At 40.8% G+C, this 24466-nt stretch overlaps 1 protein-coding gene across 1 annotated transcript in view; it reads left to right on the top strand.

The window, feature by feature from the left end:
* The first annotated feature begins 281 nt into the window (after nt 1–281).
* Nucleotides 282–24466, top strand: part of Fam241a (family with sequence similarity 241 member A) — a 30602-nt gene continuing 6417 nt past the window's right edge. Inside the window, exon 1 of the mRNA NM_001109651.1 lies at nt 282–533. Coding sequence (NP_001103121.1) covers nt 390–533 — 144 coding nt within the window. The 5' untranslated portion in view covers nt 282–389. The remainder of the gene's footprint in view (nt 534–24466) is intronic.

Genomic DNA, 24466 nt, shown 5'->3' with positions numbered 1-24466 from the left:
TTCACAGAAGATGCCATATACTTTAAAAGCTGTCAGACACATACAACCTCCCTTAGGAACCTATGGCCTCATTCATAGTCTCGGGCACTCACTGCGATAAAGCTACACCTTCCATTGGTTCCACCCCTCCATGGCCCCGCCCCTCCCACCAGATCCCGCCTCCATTGGACCGCGGTCCGCCTGGCCCGGCCCTGACCCGCCCCTCCTCGTAGACCCCGCCCCGGGCCCGCCCCCGAGCTGGGGGTGGGGCGAGCGGCTGACAGGAGGGGCGGGCGGCTCCTGCACTTCTGGCGCCCAGGCCGGCGGGCGCACTTCTAGGGTTCCCGTCTGCGTCGGGAGTCCCGGTGTGGCCAGCGGCAGCCGTGCGGACGGCCAGAGTCGGCGGTGGGATGTGCTCGGCCAGGAAGCTGCTGCGGGGCGGCACCGGCGGCGGGGAGTGCGACGAGGACGGAGCGGCGCCGGCAGGGCGGGCTGAGGAGCGGGAGCCCGGGGCGAGCCCGCTGCGCGGGCGGCCGCAGGACGAGGGCGAGCAGGTGAGCACGGGCCACAGGGTGGCGGCTGGGCACGCGGCGAGCGGTTGACGGGCGGGGCCGGGCTCTGTGGAAATGCCCTCCGGAGCCTCACCTCAAAACACCCGGCAACTTGTGCTACGTGGGCCCTGCTCTCGGATTCTGAGCGCTGCACGCGCCCTGGACGGTGTGGGCTGCCGGCCGGCACTGAGTGTCGGGAAGCCTGGGTCGGTGTCTGGGTAACACCGGGACTCTCCCAGAGCAAGTTTCACAGCACCACTGAGCAGACCTGAACTTCATTTTAGAAGTGAAAAAAAAAAAAAAAAAGAAAAAGAAAAAGAAAATTGCTTTCTGTGGGCACCAAAGCGAAGGAAACTTCAGTAACAGAAACTGGGTTTAAAGTTCTCTGAATTTAATATCATCGAGAATACTAAGGGAAAATTATAACATCAGATACCTGCAAGATTAGACTAGCAGTTGAATGTTAAAATTGAATTCTACGTGGGACGATTTTTTTTTTTTTACAGGCAGTAATTTAGCTACTCAAAAATCCCCCAGATAAGGAGACCTTTAGAAACCACATAAGGAAACCTAGACTTCTGGAATAATCAGTTAGTAATAATACCCGTAACTTGTTCTATAATATCACTAAGTACATTAATAAAACATCTCAACACATTACTTAAGAAACAAAAATAATGGTAATGTGGCCTTGGGGCTTGATCACCATGTGGACCGTAATTGTTCATCTGTGTGACAATATAGGAGCTAGTGACTGGAGCAAATAATTAGTAGCTAGGAGATCTTGCTAATTCCTTTCCGGGTGGAGTTCTTACTTAACTGTACCATGCATGACTCAATAGATAATGTCTTGATTTCCTCTTACTCTTTCTCAACTGGAAAACACAACCATCAACTAAAACTCCCTTTCCAAAAGTAAGTGTATAAGTGGTTGTAATGGCATATGTGAAATCCTTCCTCTAAGCATCTTTGGACCTTACCAACATACAATTGACAATGGACAAGCACCAGGAACTCTAGTCCTACTGACATTGTTAACAGAACTAAGAAAAGGGATGAAACAAAAATTAAATATACATTCTAGAGAGTAGATACCCTATCGCATACCTGCTTCCTCCACTGTACTATGAAATCTCATTTTCCTGTATTCCTTAGACACGTTGTTTGTGTCATCGTATTTTTGCTATATGATTTACCTGTATACTCTTAAGTTCTCACAATCCTGGAAAAAACACTACTGAGATCATATTCACGTGGGAACTTCTTATCAGGAACCTGTCAATGAAATTTAAAAATCCATGCAGTGCCACACAGATAGACCTGTTTCCATACATACAGTATCTGAAAGAGAATTAGAGTTAACTATGAAACATTCTATCTAAGCAGTCATTTTAATTTTTCATCACGGAGCTATTCTCTTGTTCATCGTTTTTGGGTTGGATTTAAGGATACCAGGAGTCCAAAATTAGAAACGCAACAATTCTGGAAAATTGCTTTCTAAGCTATTTAAAATGTATACAGAATTTCCCCATAAAAATCAATGATAGAAACCAGAATGGAAGCAAAACTAGTTAGGTTGATATGAGGCAGTGGCTTTCTGCTTAGTGTGTTGCTTAGTTGCTTTTCCAGAGCCTCAGCCTTCTAGACACTGGGAGGGAACTGAAGGCCACAGCCCTTTGAAATGCCTTCTTCTCTTGGGTGGGGCCAGTGTGGTATGTTCCAGTATCAGCTTTTTGTCAGTTCCTAATCTTACGTGTTCTATCCTGTTCTGTTTCTGTTTCCTTTTCTGATAAGAAGCAGACTGGGTTACATCCCAGCCTACACTCTCCTCATACATCTCTCCGCCACTGCCTTTCTTCTGTGTGGAAGGCCCATTCCCTCAACCTGGAAGACTTGTATAAGCATCTCTACAAAACTTCTCTTTGGCTTGTTGTTGCTAACACACCTGATCAGAACGCACCTTCGTTTTACTTCCTCCTTTGAAACACTGCTGTGGATACAGGTGGAGTATTAATAACTAATATATTTTCAGCACCATACTGTACAGTTTGTCCTTAGCTGAGACTCCAGTGGAGGAAAAGCTGTTAGCATTTCAGCCTGAATCTTTTTCCAGGCAGGAGGATTGACAAAAGCAGTCTTGTTAAAATCAAGAATCCTTAAAAAGGAAGCCTTGAGAAAAAGAAACTGTCCGATTAGAAGTACAAGGCGGGCCTCTACGAGAGCTGAGCAAGAGAGGGAGTAATGTGTGCTGCTGTCCAGGGAGCTGGGGAGTCTAGACGTAGGTATTGATAATTTTGTTCAGGAGAGATAGTCCAAGTACTTGGTTGACAGTGACTGCCTGGTGGTTTTATGGAAGATAATGCCCTGCTGGATAACTGGAAGGCTAAACCTCTGGGTTATTCCATGTCTGTAATGTCAGCGGCATTTGCTTATACAACCTAGATTACAATTCACGATAACATGAGATGTGTTTACAGAAAGCATGGGGCAATCCCATGACCCCCAAACTGACTTTAGAATTATTAATATTAATTTTAAGGTCTTTATGATTATATAAGTAGTATGTACTTCAGAAAATACAAGTGAAGAAAATGAATAGTTGTAAGGAATTATTCCTTGAACTCAGCACTTGGGTTTACTGTATCTCTGTTTTGGCTTCAGTATCCATGCATATATCATGGATACGCTTCAGCAGCGTTTTCTGTCCGATTTATCCTTGGGGGACATACTCTTTTTTAGAAGGGAAAGGAGGAGGAGTGGATCTGGGGAGCAGGGAGGAACTGGGAAGAGAGGAGGGAGAGGAAACTGCAGGATGTAATAGATGAGAGGAGAATAAATAAAAAAGAAAAAGGAAGTTAGCATTATTTCCCCATATTAGAAAAATCCCATGAAAGAATGACTTTCAGAGCTTCCTAATAATAGTCCATTCTCCTAGTAGTGCACACACTTCGGTGGCTTCAAGCTTTCTTTCATAAATAATACCATATAAAAATATGTGCAGTAATCATCACAGTTCTGTGTGAAATAGATTCCTAGAAGTGGGAAAAGTAGAGCCAAGCTCCTGGAAGTGACTTGAAGCATCTCAAAGGGTGCATTCAACAAGTGTCCCACTTTTTGTTGTTTTGCCTTTTCAGACAGTCTCACTGTGCAGCTCTGGCTGGCATGGAACTCAGTATGTGAAACAGGCTATCCTGGAATTCACAGAGATCCCCCTGCTCCCTTTAAAATAACGATGCTTCATTTCTGGTTTTCACCTGTAGCAATGCCTAGAATTTTACAAAGAATGATACTGGCTTAGAAATATAAGTAAAGAAGAAGATGGACTTCCTTGACAATGTGTAACAAAGCTTTTCAAAGGTGACTCAGAAAAAAAATGGGGTAACATATATGTCCTTTCTGAGCAATCATTAGAGATAGGATTTGTGCTGCCATGGGTTTATACTTATAACTGAAGCTTTAGGTGAGTTAATTAACCCTCCTCCATGGGCTTCAGTTTCTTCATTTGTATAATGAGAATGGTAATTATGTCAGCTTCATAGGATGGTGGGCCACACGAATTAATAATGTATGGAAAGTATTCTTAGAGAGGTCCCTAGTGCATTAGCTAGGGCTATGCAAGTGTTAACTGTGGGAGCCAACTGTCAAACCAGAACTGAAAAGAAATGTGACAAGTAGATTTTAAGATTATTTCATACCCACAGTTAAGAGAGACCAGGCGGAGGGCACCCTGTGGCAGCACTCTCAGCTAAGTAGAATCTTTTGCCAACAAAGATTTTGTTGCAAATTTTCAGTAAGAGTCTGACACTTGGCATCTCTTAACAGAACCTCAGGTGGTACAGTACCCCGACCACAGACCACAGTTTGGAAAGGAAGTCGAGGAAATATAAGCACCCTGACCCATAACACTCACTGTGATTGCCTTCGGGGTAGTAGCAGTAATAGATGTTTATAAGGAAGTCATTTCTCGGTTTTTTTCCCCTGGAGTGTATATTTGAATGCTTGGTAAGGAAGAGTTCAAAGGCAGCACAAGCAGACAAGGTAAGGAATACTAGAGCAGAGGAGAACCCAGGTATGTAAACTCTAAAGCCAGTCCTCTTATCTTACATACAGAGTCAGCATCTTGGCGACCAGTCTCTGATAGCTCTGCTGCTTTCCCTTAGATCAAGACTAGGTCTCTGTCTGTGCCCACCTTGCTTAACATCTTTTAAAAGCAGCTTGCAGACAAGGCTGTGTCAATGCTGAGGTTAGATGATCAGTAAGTCTTCTCAGCTGAAGACACTCGTGTTAGGATCTATGTGACACTGTGTTGACACTTTTGGTTGTTGATACATGGGGTAGTTGGCGCTCTCCCGTATCCAGTGCAAGTGTCCAGGACGACTGCTAAACAGTCTGTGATGTAGAACACAGTCCCCTTGGGATGCTTAGTTATGACTGGCAACAGTACTGGATTAAGAAAGAGAATAAACTAGGTTCTGTGCTGCACATTTGTCATGCTAGCCTGGGCTACACAGTGAGTTCAAGGTCAGTGTAGACTGTGCACTGGGTGAGACTGTTTACAGAAGAATGCCTAGAAGATTAGTAAAACCCACATCTGGGTAATCTGCAAGGTCACAAAAGGTTAGAGGTCAATCATAAAGCTCTCCCCTAGATGGATTCATACTGTGATAACATTGGGAGGTGAGGAAAACCCCTTCCTGGATGCCTCTTTTCCACCTCTGGCTGCCTGATGTAAACTGCTCTCTCCCCATGCCCTCTGCACCCCAAGACTGAATCAATGAGCCTAAATGAACCCTTCTCCTGTACGTCAAGGACTTCGGTCAGAGTGATAGAAAGGAACCCATACCACAGCAACGTATCATCTGCCTTAAAATGTCAGCCATGTCAAGATCTACCCAAAAATTCACAGGGAAGGAAGGAGTCAGTGCGGGGAGTAATTACCCTGCTAGTCTGTGTGCCCCACAAAAGAGGCAGAAATAGTTTGCTTCTTGTCTTGAAGAGTTTATTTCCATCAGATAATCCCAATTAAGCCCTTATCTCTGTGTCTCTTCCAGTGAGGCTAACTTACTTTTTTTGATCCTCCACATTCTTTTCTGCCTTTTTCCTACTGGGCTCATTCTTCCATGGCACTTCTCTTCCTTTCTGTTCACCTCTACTATACTCTTTTTTCCATGTTGTCTTTGTTGACATTATTAGGAAACAGCACAGGATTTCTAGTGTGATCATTCTAAGTTTGAAGCCTGGAGTTACTGCTTGATCATCCTGAACCTGATGACCGGTTTCCTCATTTGTAATAGATGTAGTGCTGTCCACCTCTTAAGTGAGACAAAATGTCCACTTCTTACTTTACACAAAATGCCTAGCACACAGTAGGCCTGCAGTACGTATCAGCTCCCTATTTCTACTTCATGCTTTCCCTCTGGCTCAATTTTACTCACCTCAATTAGTCACATTATAGAATTTCATTTTAGTAAATATTATTCTGCAAGATAAATTGTTTTGTAATTCTTCAATGAAATAAACCTTACCAACTTCAATTTGGTTTGTTGGTTTGTTGTTGTTCTTTGAGACAAGGTTTCTCTAAGGAACCTTGGCTGTCCTGGAACTCACTTTGTAGACCAGGCTGGCCTTGAACTCATATATCCACCTGCCTCTGCCTCCGGAGTGCTGAAACTAAAGGCCTTCACCACCACTGCCCAGCTTGTGGGTGTTTTGTTTTGCTTTCCTTTTTAATGAGGATCTTAAGTTGATTTTCCCCTCTTTGTGTGTCACTAATTTTTGACAGGAGCAAAAATAATCCCATATGACATTTTCTCAGTTTCCTACTTAGGAGAAATGATAAAGCAAGATTAAAGGACCGACTAAGACACCACGTCAGGCCGGCTCAGGAGCCTAAGTAGAAACTTTATCTTTGTTTGCGCCGTCCTTGCACCTTAGCCGCCTCTCTTTAGTTTTTGGCCACTCTGGGCTCACAGGCTTCATTCAGTGGCAACCATTTTTCTGTGATGCCCATTAGCCATGGGTGTGCGCGTAAGAGAATTGATAAGACCTTTGAAAACTAGCCTAATTTGAACACAGAAATGGGATTTTCAATGAACTTGATAGAAAATGTATTTTCTACTCTATAATCTAATTTTCTCTTGTATCTAAAGGGCTTTCCTTTTTCCATTTAACATTATTGAGATCTGTGCTTAATCTTGGCACAGGAAGAGGAAATGACCTGCCTTGTTTGTGCCTGTTTTCCTACAGCAGCAACTGCAGCTTATCAGAATTCTGATCAAAAGGAAAACATAACACAAGTATTTTGAACTTAGGAAGAATGGAAAACAAAATCATTAATATCTACTATTGAAACATTCGTAAGAAAATTAAATTCTTGTTATATTTCCTTTGATATTATTTCTCTGCAATACCAGAAGGAATTTCAGGAATTCCCTGTAGAGAAAAATAGGGAATATTATTCATTCTTCTAATTAGTAAAAATTATTTTTAATACCTTTGTTCATATTTTTACCTAAATATATACAGACTTCTCTACAGACGTAGAGAATTTAAATCTGAGGTCTTGCATATTGCCAGACCTGATTCAGAATTTCTCATTCCATAGTTTCCAGAGGTAACTGTTTATATACCAGAAAGTACTCTCACAGTGCTGTGAAGTGAGATACACTGGTGCATCACAGGAAGGTTGCAGGAAACACTGATGTGCATACCAGGCTGAATGTCTCTCAGCTGAACACCTCAAGTCCTCCAAAACTCACATCTATAGTCACAACAGAAAACACAGAAAACCGTGCATTTGTTTACCCTGAGGCAAAGCTTATAAGGTATATTATAAAATGAATACATTTTATATTTAATTCCATCCCCTTTATTTATTGTATCGATTAGTTATATTACAGTGCATTTTACAACATAATGAATATGGCACAGTAATTGTGATGTTTCTGCATGTTTCTGCAATCTCGTAGGGTCAAAGTCTTTAGGCACTCTATGTTTGATTACTGTTGTTAACACTTTGGTTGCTCTCTATCAACCAGGCCATAACCTTGTAGCGGGCTTGTCCTATCCATTTATGTCATACCGAACATGTAATGTTTAGGAAGTTATTACCTGATTGTATTATAGAAAGTTTTCTGCTTTGCTTGTTGTTTCTGTATTTGCTTGCATTCGTTTCCTTGATAGCTTTTTATCCGTTCAGTCAAAGAGTTGGGTGGAGTCACCTGGTCTAGACAGGCATACAAATAAAAATATGTGCAAATTTCTCCTCTAATTAACCTGGTACAATGCATGGGATGAGGGGAGACCATGCATAAAGGAACTAACTAGTCACTCAGGAAATTGGTGGTGCTGTGAGAAAAAGCACAGAAGCTGGCTAGTGGTGGGGGTGGGAGGGATTGCTGTTTAGAATGGGTCAGCACACACAGAAGGGTCCACTGAGGTGATGGTCCACTCAGCTGTGCTTTGCTTTGATTCGGTGGGAGGGGAGAGCCAAATACGAGGTCACCTCTTAGTAAAAGCCAGCGCAGCTCGCCAGTCCAGGTTCTCACACATCCGTTTGCCTCTCTGTGTTACATTACTGTTTTACTCACTTATTTATACTATAGCAAGTTGAAATCCTTCTGAAAAGAACAAAGGATAAGTAAATCATGAATGTTTTAAATTATTATGATCATTGCTGTGTATTTGCGGGGTACACATGATAATGGAGATTAGACAACTATGTGGAGTCAGTATTATCTGTACAGCTTTGTGTAGGTTCTGAGATTGGGCACATATTGCTGGTTTGTGTGGCAAGCATGTTTACTTACATTTCGAGTCATCTCCCTGGCCCCTGGACTTGTATTAATCAGTTTCTCCCCCTTCTTCCTTCCTTCCTTCCTTCCTTCCTTCCTTCCTTCCTTCCTTCCCTTTCTTTCTTTCTTTCTTTCTTTCTTTCTTTCTTTCTTTCTTTCTTACTGCATTTCTTGAGGAGTTGGGGAGATTGCTCAGTGAGTTGTTAAGGGAGTTTGCTGCTGAATTTGGTTTGGTTCGTTCCCACCAGCATACAACATGGGTGACTCACAACTACCTGTGGCCTCAGTGGGCACCTGCAACCATGTGGCATATGTACACACATTTAGGTGTAAATAAGTACACATAAAAGAATAAATCTACTCTAAATACATGTCTTGAATTATACTCATACCTCATAATGCATTTGTTAAAATTTTGTTTTGACAATGCCAACCAACCAGAGCTTCCAGGGACTAAACCACTACCGAAAGTCTATACATGGACTGACCCAGGGCTCCAACTGCATATGTAGCAGAGAATAGCCTTGTTGGGGCATGAGGGGAAGGGGAAGCCCTTGGTCCTGCCAAGGTTGGGACCCCCAGTGCAGGGGAACATAGGGGGGTGGGCGATAAGGGGGATGTATAGGGGGAATACCCATATAGGGGAAGGGGAGGGGAGGGAATGGGGACTTATGGACAGGAAACAGGGAAGGGGAATAACCTTTGAAATGTAAGTAAAGAAATATATCTAACAAAAATTTAAAAAAATTTTTCTGTTTTTAATGCCTGGTTATAACTTTGGCAGTAAAAGTTTTAGAGGTCTGATTCCTTGTTGAGAACAGATATGGATGAGAAAGAAGATATGCTATTTTGAGTAAAGCACATTAACACACACAGCATTTTAAAAAATACTTTGGTACTTTTTGTTGGAATGAGTTCAGAATTTGTTGTCAAAATATCTCTGCCTTCAATCCTGACTGGCTGATTCTTGGGAAGTCCTACAGTGTGTGCTTTAAACTTCAAGAGACTAATAGCACACCAGTTAATTATAGCATCTTTGTGAAGAACAAGTGTCTGACATAAAAACACTGAACAAATAACTAATAAGCAAAGGAAGACAGTAAAAATCAAGTGACATGGATCAAACTTAAATTATAAGAACTTTTTTTCTGAAGAGATGAAAATTTTAAGTAATAATTTTCTCTTGGCCATAATCTGGGTTAAAAATTGAAGCATTCTAAGTGAGTGTGGTGGTGTATGCCTGTAATCTCAGTACCTGGGAGGTGGTGGAGCAGAAGGATTAGGAGGAGTTCAAGGTCGTCCTCGTCTATATAGCAAACTCCCTGGGCTAAACAAGACCCAGTCTCCAAAGTGCATCTTCAATGAGTGAACTGTATAAGCATTAATAATACTGTTAAAGTAAATGGAATCTCTATCAAGAGAAAGTATAAAGAAGTAAGATCACAAGCCAGTAAATTACGTGAGTTGCAATGGATGATCTCAGAAGGAAATGACTAGGCAAATGTGAGGGAAGGATGAAAGGGGAAGATGTCTAGAAAGACCAGCAGAGTTTTCAGTTACACTTCAGATAGTGCCAGCCACTAAGGCACGGTGTGCTGTAGAAAACAACAAATGACAGAGCTTGGCACCGTGCGTGTTGCATTTGGGATTTCAGGGTATCTGCAGGGATGTTGGACTGCAGTTGAAATCTGGAAATCTGAAGAGGTGCATGAGCTTAGAAACAGTTCTCAGAGCTGCAACTCTTATGATTAGGGAGAGAGAGAGGAGCAGTGTTTAAATACGAGGGTCTCTCCCTACCTTTCTTTTCTTTATATGCTAAGCTTGGTGGCAGGGAATTACTGTGGGGACCTCACAGCACTTGCCTTGCTTGTGAAATGCAGTCAATCATTTGTTAAGATGGACCAAATTGACTAAAAAGTCTGTTTATTTTGCAAACTTTCATGATCATCAAATCAAGGATGATGAATCATCAAAGTTAGAGGTTAACAATCAAAGTCACATGGTACTTAGGTACACCAAGAGCCAAGTGTGGGCTAATAAATTGGCAAGTTTATGTAGGCTTGTTTGCCACCAGCAGGGCATAACACAACGTGCATAAAAATGCAGGTGCAAAACTTGCCATGGGGAAATGTTTTAGTTTGGAATATAACTATAAACTGTGATTCTAAGCAGAAAACTTCTTTTTCACAGCACCATCATTCACCTAAAACAGTCAATAGATGCTGATAAAGCCAGCTGATTTTATGTATATGTGCTATTTTTCAAAATGTTTTCCCATAAGAAATGTGGTAAATCTATACTCTTTTTAATTATTCTATTAATCGCTAAGATTAACATACGTAAAGAGTTTCCTATGGCCTACTCACACGCACATATCACTGCACTTGGTTCTTATTTGTTCCTCTCTGACTCCCACTGTCCTCTACCCCTGCAGCTAGCATCTTCTACCTCCTTGAAGATTTCTTCCTCTCCCCTCATGTTCTGTTTTCTACTCTTGAGGCCTACATATATGCATACATGAACACACAAAGTTTTAAATCTAGGTTCCACATATAAGACAGAACAATGTCTTTTTTTTTAGTCTGACTTATTTCTCTTAACATAATGTTTTTTTCCAGTTCCAGCTATTTCCTGTAAATGTCAGTTTTACTTTTCATTTTTCTAATTGCTAAGGATGCTAAACACTTTTTCAAGTTTGTTTTGCCATATACTTTTCCTTTTTTTTTTAAGTGTATTGTCCCATGTATTGACTGATGGTTGGGGTAGGTTTTAAGTTTATTGTCCCATGTATTGACTGATGGTTGGGGTAGGTATTTTAAGTGTGTTGTCCCATGTACTGACTGATGGTTGGGGTAGGTATTTAAGTGTATTGTCCCATGTACTGACTGATGGTTGGGGTAGGTATTTAAGTGTGTTGTCCCATGTACTGACTGATGGTTGGGGTAGGTATTTAAGTGTGTTGTCCCATGTACTGACTGATGGTTGGGGTAGGTATTTAAGTGTATTGTCCCATGTACTGACTGATAGTTGGGGTAGGTATTTAAGTGTGTTGTCCCATGTACTGACTGATGGTTGGGGTAGGTATTTAAGTGTGTTGTCCCATGTATTGACTGATGGTTGGGGTAGGTATTTAACTATTTCAGCTCTTTATATGTCATTGCTGTTGATCCCATCTCGTGTGTAATCAGCAAAGACTTTCCCCTCATCAGATTTCATTTAGAGTCAGCATAGCAGAAACAGCCTGGTACTGGCTATTAAACTTCCTCTTGGAATTATCTTTATTTCATTATTAAAGTTCTGGTAAGTTGTGCTTTTATTTTCAGTTGATTCTATGAAATTTTAAATTGCCTTCTTCATTTCTTCAGTGACCCTTTGGTCATTCAAGAGTGCTTTGTTTGTGTCTCTGGCTTTATATAGTTTCTGTGTTTGTGTGTGTGTGTGTGTGTGTGTGTGTGTGTGTGTGTGTGTGTGTGTGTGTTTATTTGTAATATATGGGGTATGCACTCACATGTGTGGAAACCAGAGGTCCACTTTGGGTGTTAGTGGACCTTAGGACAGTGATCCACCTTGTGTTTTGAGACCAGGTATCTCCTTTGGACCTGGCTTGCCAATCAGGCTAGGCTGGCTGGCCAGAGAGTCCCCAAGTCTCCAAGTCTCCAATGCTGTAGTTACAGGTCTGTCAACTGTACTTGGCTTTCTGGATGGGTGCAGGAGGCCAAACCTGAGTCTCCATGCTTGCACTGCAAGCCTTTACTGAATAGGCAGCTTCCCAGCCTGTCTGTGCTTTCTCTTCCTAAAGCTTTCTATTTTTGTTCCACTGTGACCTGATAAGGTGCAAGAAATTATTTTAATTGTCTTACATTTGTTAGAGCTTGGTTTTTGACCTAGACTTCATTCTGTTTTGAAGGGTCAATCTGTGGCTACTGAGAAAAATGTGTATTCTCTATCTGTTGGGTGGAGTATTCTAAAAATATCTGTTAGTTGTTTGACTTGCTGTAATCCAGCTGACACTTCCTTGTTGTTTTTTTAGTTTTAGTGACCTGACTGGAGGTGAGAATGGCATATGGGACTCACCCGTGTTTTTATATCTAGATCCATTTGACTTTGTTTTTTATCCCTTGTTTGTTTTATGAAATTGGAAACCCCAACATGAGGAGTATACTTTTTATAATTATTATATATTCCTGAGGAGGCTTCCTTTAGCTTTTCTTAGGACTTTTGGGTTAATAATCAAATATCAAAAGGCGTATCAATGCCAGCATGTTTGGGGTTTCCATTCACTTCACAGTTTGTTTCTCAATCTTTAACGTTCTTATGAGAGAGTGTCTCCCTTGTGTGCTGCTTCTTTAAGTATGTTTTTCAGTGCTGGCTTCTAATCAAGAGTTGTCTTTCCTTTGCTTACCTTAATATGTTTTTATTTGTCTGTCCATTTTCAAGGATAACTTTGCTAGAAATAGCAATCTTGGTTGGTAGTTATTTACTTTCTGGGCTTGAAATATAACAATTCCAGGCTTTTCTGGCTTTTAGAATTGCCAAGATATCTGATACTATTCAGATCTTTTTGCCTTTGTGTGTGACTTGTTTTGCTATTACAGGTTTTAAAATGTGTCCTGGATTTTTTAAAGATTCATTTTGTTGTTGTTGTTGTTGTTGTTGTTGTTGTTGTTGTTGTTTGAGACAACATTTCACTATGTAGCTCTGGCTGTTCTGGAACTCAGAGATCTACCTGCTTCTGCCTCGGGAGTGCTGGGATTTAAAGGTGCCACCCTCACCCCCAGTAGATTCTTTTTAAATTTTATGTATATACGTATGTATTTGTGAGTGTCAGGGAGTGGGGAGATTGTCTTGTGGAAGCCAGAAAAGGGCATCAGATACCTTAGAGCTGGTGTTGGGGGGCCACTTAAACCCAACATAAATGAACATAGCCCAAGCACCAGGCCAATCCAGCTGACAACATTTTATTGCAATCAAGCTGATAATGATTTATCAGGGCTGCAGAACAGACTTAGACTTGGGAGCTAAGCTATGACCCTGAAGAGAAATTGCACACCAGATTTAAAGGATGAGCCTACAAAGTGGGAGGGCAGTTAAAGCATTGTCTAACCTTATTTTGCCACAAGGAGTTGAGCAAGGGAGTTTTCACCAATCAGATTAAGGTAGGTTCCTGGGCCTAGGAAGATGAATGTAGCTTGTCCTTGCCAGCAAGATGGAGAAGTTGTCCTTGAGATGTCTAGACTCAGATCTGTTCCCTTACAAGTTGTCCCTGAGAAGTCTCGGACTCAAACAACTGTTTCCTTGTAGTAGAAGCTGTTCAGATATTGAGAAGTCCCCAGCTTTCCTAGGGCCTGGGACCTTGAACTTAGTTTCTCCCTAAGATTAAATGGAGTTTGAAAATTAAATAGTAGTACTTAAAATAAGTCTCTTTTGCTTGTCTCACCACTGGGTAACAAGCAATTGGGTACCACCTTTATATGGGTGCTGGGAACTGAACGGGTATCCCCCGGAAAAACAGCGAGTACTTTTAACCACTGAACCATCTCTCCAGCCCTAGACTTTTATTTTTGATACCTTAAACTATAACATGGTGTGGAGAAATTCTAACTTGGTTATAACTCTTTGGGATTCTACATGATTCTTGTATTTGAATGTTGTATCTTTCTCTAAATTTGGGAGGTTTTCTGCGGAATGGATTAACTGTATCTTAAGTGTTTATCTTCCTTCTGAGGTATGCTTAAGTTTGATCATGTCCCAGAATTTTTAATTACTGAGGTCAGGCTTATTTTTTTCCCTACTGATGTTTTCATGCACTATTCCTTCAACCTTGTCCTGCATTCCTGAGTCTCTCCTCTATCTGTTCCTTCCTGTGCTTGGCCAAGTGTGTTCCGTGTGTTTTTATTTGATTCACTTGTTTCTATTTGGTAGTTTTGGTTTGCTTTATTTCTGGGAGAATAGGTTTGTTGTTGTTTTCTTTCAAAGATCTCAGTTTCTATGCTGAATTCTTTCATTTTGGTAACTTTTTCATCCATACTGCTTATTTTTTCCTTTGTTGCATTTTCCTTCGGTGTTGCTAGCTTTCCTCTCCAGGTGTTGAGCTAAATATGTTTGCTTCTTGTGCCCTCCTCAGATCATTGAGCATTTTACCAGGAAACTACTGAGATTTTCACCAAGCAGTTTGCTTATTGCAGTACCTTTGAGTTAGTACTTGAGGTGTATGATCTTCTGGGAGAATCTTTTTTTCATATTTCTTGAATTCCTGTGTTTCCATGTGAACACTTCCTTGTCTGGCTATCCCTTCTGGGGTTCTGGTGTGGGACCTTGCTGAGTGGATGACTGAGCAGTCTTGGTCCCCAGGACTGCCCACAAGGAGATGATAGTAAACTGCTGTGTCAGCTACACCTGCCCATACAAGGGGAAGAAACACTTAAAATACATCACCCGTGACTGTACAATGCTTGGAAGTGAATGAATGAGAGAAAGGAGGATGACATGGAAAAGGAAGAAGCAGAGAAGCAATGCTAATTAACTGAGAGGAAGAAAGAGTAGTGTGCCATTGGCGGGAAGAAAAAAGAACAAGAGATTGGGGCAGAAAGGAGGAAAATCAAAACCAAGGCATCTCAATGATGAAAATGCCAACACTGCAAATTACATAAATGTAAAAAGGAGTAAAAAGCCCCAAAGCACTGTTACTTGTTGAGGAAGATATAGGGGAATCATGGGTACAAAGACTGAAAACAGCAAGGGGGCTAAGGAAAAGCGATAAAGTGTAAATAATGTTAGACAAATGTATGAAGAGAAATAACAAAAAAAATCAAAACTGTAATATATAATGTTAGAATCCTGTTAAACATTGAGTAAAAATAGGGATAGCAATCATAGGAGTCAGAAAAAGAGAGCCACAAGGTAGTGGAGTTTAAAGCCCAGCGTTGGGAGGCAGGGGCAGCAATTGAACTTGTAGATTCTTTCTGTGACTGGACAAGTGTTGGATATCCACCAGAGCTTTCTTCCTAAAGTAGTTCGCTCACACCTCACCCCTTTCTTTCCATACCAGGGACTGTTACAGCTAATGTTTTGGCTAGAGGGTGTCTTTCAAGTGCATCAGGAATGTGGAAGGCTATCACAGCAGTGAGGTTGGCACAGACATGGGACTATCTTCATCCTTTCGAGCGTTCAGCACTCCATTGGAGTGATGCAGCCTTTGGTATCAAGTACACTCTAGGGAATTCTGAGCACCTAAGTTCTTCAGCAGTGAATAAGAGATAAGTTGGCTCCAGGGTTTCATCGGCCCACAGGCCTTGAACTCAAGCTTTCAGACACCAGGGTTATTCTCAGCTGATGAAATCTGTGGTCCACCTGACAGTGAAGCTCTATTGTCCTGTGTACTTCCCTGCCGGAGCCAGCCTCCTCCCATCTATACCTTTGGCTTGTCAGCATCTGACTCTAGTCTTCTAACTCTCTTTTACCCAGGAGTTGCACCAAGCCAACTTAAGTCTCCCTTATTTGGTCAGCGGCTGTGCAGTCAGTTTTTAACAGTACTTCCTCTCTCAAGATAGTTCCAGGCCCTATGAGTCATAGAACATAACAAAATGGGATTTCTCTCCACTTCTGACCCATATGCCAGAGAAATCACTCTCACTGACACCCACAAGTGGGTTTGAGGATGGTAAAAGCCATGGACTTGTCCTGAGGGGGATACCCAGCTTTTATCCGGTTTACCCTTTGGAGGTTTCCCTTCCCACAATCAAGGAGCATGGCAGAAGCTGAGTTAAAGTACATGACATTGTCTAGCCTGTTTTTCTGATCTTTTCTGATGTTTTCATTCCCTCTGTGGGTTTCCCAAGCTCTTCCTTTATTCCTGTCTTTGGGATATGGTGTATTTTTTTCATTTCTGACTGCTTTATTGGCTCACACAGAGGCAAGTCTAACCTGCCATCACATCCAACGCACAAGTGTACACATTCATTGTACACTTTTCTTTATCTATAAGGGTAGATCCCTGCAGATCCCTTAGAGCTATAAAGAATGGAAAGCTATTAAAACCAGTTTCTCCCACTTAGTCGAATGATTCATAACTGAGACATTTTTCTTAATAAGAATTGCACATTGGTTATTTCAGGACAACAAAGAAAAGAATCAAACAAGTCACTAGACTTGGCAGAAAGATCAGTTCAAGAAGCCTTTATTATAAAGGATGTAATGAACAGTTCCAAACATCACTGTATATATAGTATTTGTGTAAGTTTTGAAAAATTGTCAGACTTATAAGTACTATTGACTTTGATTAAACAAATAATATTATAGGCCTTAGAAAAGAGATGAATTTTAAAGGAACTTAGTTCTAGCAATGACCATTTATACTTGAATGTTTCTTACAAATGTCCCAGCATATTCTAAACTGTGAGAAACAGAGCTTATAAATACCTGTAAACTGTATTTTTGTGGTCTAGGTACAAACTGGAAAACTCTATTCTAAACCTCAACAAAAAATTATTTACAAAACATAAATTTTAAAACATTTTTCACTATATTATGTTCAGACAGCAGCATCAGTACTTTTAGGAGTTAGTCTTTGTCTAGGTAAAATGTTCTGCCAATACTCTAAAGGAAAGTGTAACTTGTCTAATAGTCATCAAATCAAGATCTTCTATTTTTCTTTTTTACTATAGGAATAAAAAGTATATTTTATGGTATAAAATCTATGAATTAACTTAAAGAGATAGCTTAGTGGGCAAAGCACTTGGTGTACAAGTCTGATAACCTGTATTTGGCTACCCTAGAACTCGAATTCTAAAAAACTGCAGTAACATATATAGCTGTTATCTTAGCATGGCCCTCCTGGGAGATGGGCAGCTGAGACAGAAGAATGGCCAGACTGGGAACCAGCTAGCCTGGGGTATGCAGCAGTGAGTAACAACAGAGACTCTGTCTTAAACAAGGCCATGAGAGAAACTTGAAGCTATCCTCTGACCCCCATGTTCATGCCGTGCACACATGCACACTTACACATACAAATACATAGACAGACGTACAACAAAGCATAAATACATAATAGGAAGACAGGATAGTAAATTGAATCTTAAACAGAAATAGTATATTTAGGAAGGAGAATATAAGAGTGGAAAGATATGGGTCAATTCACATGAGAAATTGGATGCAGTTAATGAGAGGTTACTGAAAGGATTCAGGAATGTGGGGAAAGTACTAGGAACTATGAGACATGATCTTATAGCAAGGCACCTGGGCACAGTGTTTACCATCAACACAGAACAGGGAGATTGGGAGTCCTGGGAGAGGAATGAGGAAGAGCAGGGGCTAACCTCATAGTTGTAATGGTGGACTACGGTTCTAGTTTGCAAGGAGAAAATACAAGCCAAAAGAACCAAACATCCAAGTAATTCGGAGGCTTTCAAAATTCATAACTCCTTAGTAAGATAGTCAGGGGTCCCCTTATCTATAAAACCAAAAAATGAAGCAAGACATTTTTCAAAGCAACCTTTCTTTTGATAGGTTGAGTTGAATAATTGAGTGGATTGAGTGGAAAAAGAGAAGACCTAAGTACAAAAGTCCTTAGCAAGTAACTCCCAGGGTTTTTTTTTTTTTCCTCATTTTTCTTGCTCTTTTTTTTTTAATCTCTGTGTAATTTAATGGATTAAAAACAAAACAAAGCAAACCTATGATGTCTGTAGGCAGCCTCACCATGGTCCCTGGAGCTCACTCTGCAGTTCTTTGCTCTGAGCTATTATTCAGTGTATTACTACAAAGTCAAAAAAGTTTGGTAGGGAAGAGATGGTGGTTATTTCTGGTTGATTGAAATACATTTCTCTCTTTACTGTATATAGTTAGAAAGTGGAATATTATCAGCTTCTGATGTCTCTTCTGCATCTAGTCTTTTCTGTTGATTCTTATTTTGGTGGCAGTTGGGTTGAGCTTAGGGTACTTGCTTCTTGCTTTATTATTTTGAGACATGTCTCATTCAGTTGCCCTCAAAGACCTTAGAACTGGAGGTCCTCCTGAGTCGCCGGGATTTCAGACCTGGGCCCTCACTCCTATACATGCTTGGACTCTGCCAACTTCTCTTGCTTCTGATTTCTTCTGACAGACAAGGATAGGATTAAGGTTAGAGAATGGTTTGGATTTGGTTTTGGTTTTTTGTTGTTGTTGGTTTGTTTGCTTTTTAAGGAAAAATTAAATCCCAACAAGTCATAAGTATTACAGTTGAGTGTAGGTACAGTATGATAGGCAACCTCATATAAGACAAATTTAAATTTTTTTATTAAATCAAATGGGTGAAGATACATATAACTATTTAAACTGCTATAAAAACTAATATATTAAGGCCAGTAGAATATGAACAACCACACAGTTGGTTTTATAGTGATAAAGCAAATGCCAGTTAGCACAGGGCTTAGGAATGGTCATTACAGCCATGCTGCCAAATGCAGCGTCCCTCCACCAGCGATAAGGCGATTGTCACTAAGTTATGTAGTCTCTTCCCCTCTGCTCCTTTACTCTTTGAATATCAGTATCATTAAAACGTTGGCCCGCTAGCATGCGCTATTTAATACATATTAATTAATGATCATTTTATTAATGACCATTATAAAATCAGTTAAAACTTCATCTATTTGTTGGTTTTCAAGATTAGCACTGTATTTCATTTTTGAGATAAAGAAAAATAAAATCGAAGGAATTAATCCTTACAAGCAATTACATATTGAAGGAAAGGTTGTTATTTTGTCTGTTTGTCAAGGGTTGTTTCTTTATTTTCTTCTCCAAAAGAAAGATATGTTGTCCAACTAAATAAAGGAGCATGACCTTGGAGAATTTGATTTTTCTTTTTTTTTTATTTTGAATAAATAAAGATTTTATTTATTCATTTTATATATGATGAGTACATTGTCACTGTCTTCAGACACACCAGAAGAGGGCATCAGATCTTGTTACAGATGGTTGTGAGCCACCATGTGGTTGCTGGGATTTGAACTCATGACCTCTGGAAGAGCAGTCAGTGCTCTTAACCGCTGAGCCATCTCTCCAGCCCTTGATTTTTCTTAAACAGGATTACATGGTGGAGGTTTTCTGTTCCACAAATAAATTGATCAGCCCCGGAGAAGGAATAGATAAGATAATAGTCTCTTTTTGACAGGACAACATTGGCTTTTCAAAAGAAGTCTGTGTACCACACCATCTGGCAAGTTGAAATTGCAAGTTGTTCTAAAGTCCTTTCAGTTAGGGTTTGCTTGTTTGTTTGTTTGTTTGTGGTTTTTTCTTTTTTTTCAACCACAGTTTATGATATAATGTAAAGATAGTTAAACACCTCCCCTTTAACGATATAAACCTAAATATTTTAATATTAAGATTTTGCCGGCTCCTCTCAAAATTGATTTTTATTCAACTTAAGACAAAATACAAAAGCACTTTGTAACTTTTAAAATATCACATTTTGGTCAAAAAATATTCTTACTTAATATTAACTTCTATTGCTAGTCTCTTGAAGTTAAAAGTATAGTCATTTAATTAATACATTATTGACACCAGGAAAATCTTGTTGAATTGATTTTATTGGACAAACATCTTTTTGAAAGCGATGAGATGACAAAGATTGTGCTGAAGGTAACCTTGTTTTCACTTGTCTGTTTATATATTTGTTTTTGTCATGTAGGAACAGAAGAGATCATTTTGACACAGAACATTCTTAGTTTAATTCTGACACCTCTGAATTTTTAAAGAAACAAACTTTGTGTAAAATTTAACCTATTAAGCACAACTAAGAAAAAGTAGAATTGTTTGGAGATTTGATTCCTACTAACTTTCCTTAAACGTATGAAAGCTAAAGAACATGGTAAAACTGCAGAGCAGAAATGGTAATGTCGTCCATTTAATAGTATATGTGTGAGGGCTGGAGCGATGACTCAGCGATGAAGAGCACTGACTGCTCCTCCAGAGGTCCTGAGTTCAATTCAAGCTACCACTTGGTGACTCACCAGCATTTGTAATCGGATCTGATGCCCTCTCGCTATGTGCATGAAGACTGAGTACTCATATGCATAAAATAAACATTAAGAAAAATAGCATATGTGAGAAATAACAAGGAGAGAAGAGGAACCTTTGAGGACCATGTTTAAAGTGCTAATAGAAGAACTAAGAGCCATCTGACCACATGGGTTCTCAAAAGTCAAATATTTATCCCCAAAATTTGCTCATCCTCTGATATTAAAAATAACAAACATTCTCACATTGCTTAAAATTCAAGACTGATTTCAGAGCACTTAATTTTCAGCCATCTAAAATTCTCTGCCTCAGCCTTAGAAAACCTACCCTTCAATTACCCACAGATGTATCTAATACCCACCAATACCCAGTATCAGTCTTCTGGAATAAGGAATTCATCAAATTTCCCCCGCAAGGCAGTGGCTGACCGGTGAAACACTAAATACATCAGCTTAAAGTGTCTGGAGTCACTTTGAAGGGAGATAGCAAATGCAGAAACATTTATTCAGGAGAATCTCCTGTATCTTCATAAGAACAGTGATTTGGCATTTGAGTGACGCCACACTCCATCGCTGTTCCCCATCATGGTACTGCGTTAGAATCTCCATGCCAGTGTCTGATGGAGAGCTAGAATTTCACCTGGAAAAGTGTCCTCCACTGTCTCTCTTCCCCTTCACCCCCAGAACCCTTACAGAGCTCTTTTCTGTGTAGGCGTGGCCAGTGGGACCAGACCTGTATCTCTTCAGCCAGCCTCCACTGATAAAGGGAATATAATTCATAAAGGGGGCACAAAAAGGAAACAAACGTAGTTTTATGATATATTTTTTAAAACTACTTCAAACTGGACACACACCTCTAGCCCCAGCATTCGGGAAGTAAAGGCAGGCAAATCTCTTATGAGCTTGAGATAAGTCCCTGTCTCAAAAAAGAAAAAAAAAATTATTGAAGGAAATCACACTTAGAGAATGGAGAAGTGCTAATCAGGGAGCCTGTATGGTCTGAGCTAGAGCCTCTACATATACGTTGAGGTTGTGTTATTTGGTGTTCTTGTGGGACACCTAACAGTGGGGGCAGAGCCTGTCTCTGAGTCTTTGCCTGCTTTGGGGACTTTTTTCTGTCTAATGGGTTGCCTTGTCCAGCTTTAATATGAGAGGATGTTCCTAGTTTTATTGTTAACTTTGTTATGCCATATTTGATTGATATCCTGGGAGGTCTGTTCTTTTCTGAAGGGAAATGGAAGAGTGGATGTGGGGGAGAGGGGAAGTGTGGGGAGGGACTAGAAGAAGAGGAGGGAGAAAAAACTGAGATTAGGATGTAATACACAAAAAAAGAAGAGGAGGAGGAAGAAGACAGGCAGAAGAAGGAAGAGGAGGAGTAGAAGGGGAACAGGAAGAGGAAGAAAGCATGTAAAAAGCTTAATAGGCTTTATGAAAACTCTGGAGTTGAAAATACAGTAATCAAGGCAAGGGTAAAATAAAACTATAAAATCTCTAGATCAGTCGGGTAATTGTAGCATGAAATAAAAAGTACTACAGCTGGTAGGGCACACCAGCAGGCAGGCTGGCCGGCGGATCTGTTCTTAACCCCAGCAGACTCTGACTGGAGCTCTGAAATCTCTCCACCTGGCTAGCTAAGTTCCCATGGCCGGGCCCCATGCTCCCAAATTCCCACAGTTAGTTGGAATACACTTCTCGAAAACCCACACTTTGCCACCCTACACTTTGCCACCATACCTTTCTCTCTGGAACCCAGTGACACCACACAAACTTAGTTTAGAATCAATAGGCAACACAATCTCTGAGCGCAGCAGCCAGCATCCTAATTTGTAAGCTATTCTAGATACAAATCCTCCCATAGTGGATCCTGAAGGATCTGCCGCCTGAACTGGGGGCCTCTGCTACCTACATTTTGTCCTCCATCATCTCTCCTGTCCAAAAACTATCTTTTCTCCTGCTTCCCTTCTTCTCCTTCCCAACCTGGAAGTCCCGCCTACTCGCCCAGTGATTGGCTCCTCGAAATCTTTATTGAATAGGGGAAGGTTCTGCCGCAGGTAACTTCAGTCACATCAACAAACAGGTAATGGGGATATTGATATTGAGAAAGACAAGATAGTATGTAGGCGTAGATTTCTCAAAACCTACCTTTAATAAAGGTTCCTTTAGGCTATTTTCCAGCCCATCTCCCATCAGAGGTAGTGGAAAGGAAAGGTTAATAGAGCAAAGAAGGATGTGGGCCTGTTTAGAAATAGTTCTTTGGAGAAAACCCAATCCGTGTAACCAGGCTATCTATGACCAGTTCAGTTCATGTGAATCAGCAGCAGCAGCTCAATATACTGGCAAACACCATTCATGAGTCAGCAATGGCAGACCAATCCGGAAGAAACCACCAGGCTCTGCCAATTGCCCAATTGCCCTGAGTCTGTGGAAGCAGCAAGTAGCCACCAGAACACCGCCAGAAGGTTTTTTTTTTTTTTTCTTTTTTTTTTTTTTTTTTTTTTTTTTTTTGGTGCATTTTTCACTCCATGAAGTCACAGCAAACGTTGACCATCAAAGAACGGCAAGGCTTGTGTCATCAGTGAGGACCAGCGACGACCAGCAAAAGAGGGATAAGGTGAACCAATGCCACTGTCTGCTGGGTTATCCTTATACCCTTTCCAAACATCACCTGTTCTTTCAAGCATCTGCTCTAGCAAAACATTGAATGCCCTTTTTCCAGGCTGCTTCCAGAAAAACACGTGTCTGTTCTCAGGAAAACATCGTCTCATGTGTCTGCCTCAGCAAAAACATCCCCTCATAAGACAGTTTCCAGAACAGAACATCACATGACACAACTGAGTCTCCAAAGAATTAGAGACCAAAAATTTCCACTTCAGAAGACAAAATATTTAAAATAAAACTTCTACAACTCAATGAAAAAATTTAAGGTATATACATTATTAGGCAAATCTGCATACTCTTTTTTTTTTTTTATTAACTTGAGTATTTCTTATATACATTTCAAGTGTTATTCCCTTTCCCGGTTTCCGGGCAAAATCCCCCTCCCCCCTCCCCTTCCTTATGGGTGTTCCCCTCCCAACCCTCCCCCCATTGCCGCCCTCCCCCCATAGTCTAGTTCACTGGGGGTTCAGTCTTAGCAGGACCCAGGGCTTCCCCTTCCACTGGTGCTCTTACTAGGATATTCATTGCTACCTATGGGGTCAGAGTCCAGGGTCAGTCCATATATAGTCTTTAGGTAGTGGCTTAGTCCCTGGAAGCTCTGGTTGCTTGACATTGTTGTACTTTTGGGGTCTCGAGCCCCTTCAAGCTCTTCCAGTTCTTTCTCTGATTCCTTCAACGGGGGACCTATTCTCAGTTCAGTGGTTTGCTGCTGGCATTCGCCTCTGTATTTGCTGTATTCTGGCTGTGTCTCTCAGGAGCGATCTACATCCGGCTCCTGTCGGTCTGCACTTCTTTGCTTCATCCATCTTGTCTAATTGGGTGGCTGTATATGTATGGGCCACATGTGGGGCAGGCTCTGATTGGGTGTTCCTTCAGTCTCTGTTTTAATTTTTGCCTCTCCCTTCCCTGCCAAGGGTATTCTTTTTCCTCATTTAAAGAAGGAGTGAAGCATTCACATTTTGATCATCCGTCTTGAGTTTCGTTTGTTCTAGGGATCTAGGGTAATTCAAGCATTTGGGCTAATAGCCACTTATCAATGAGTGCATACCATGTATGTCTTTCTGTGATTGGGTTAGCTCACTCAGGATGATATTTTCCAGTTCCAACCATTTGCCTACGAATTTCATAAACTCGTTGTTTTTGATAGCTGAGTAATATTCCATTGTGTAGATGTACCACATTTTCTGTATCCATTCCTCTGTTGAAGGGCATCTCGGTTCTTTCCATTTTCTGGCTATTATAAATAAGGCTGCGATGAACATAGTGGAGCACGTGTCTCTTTTATATGTTGAGGCATCTTTTGGGTATATGCCCAAGAGAGGTATAGCTGGATCCTCAGGCAGTTCAATGTCCAATTTTCTGAGGAACCTCCAGACTGATTTCCAGAATGGTTTTACCAGTCTGCAATCCCACCAACAATGGAGGAGTGTTCCTCTTTCTCCACATCCTCGCCAGCATCTGCTGTCACCTGAGTTTTTGATCTTAGCCATTCTCACTG

Source organism: Rattus norvegicus, chromosome 2 (genome assembly GCF_021556685.1).
Source record: "Rattus norvegicus strain SHRSP/BbbUtx chromosome 2, alternate assembly SHRSP_T2T, whole genome shotgun sequence".
Lineage (NCBI taxonomy): Eukaryota > Metazoa > Chordata > Mammalia > Rodentia > Muridae > Rattus > Rattus norvegicus.
This window is presented reverse-complemented; position numbering and strand designations above follow the sequence as displayed.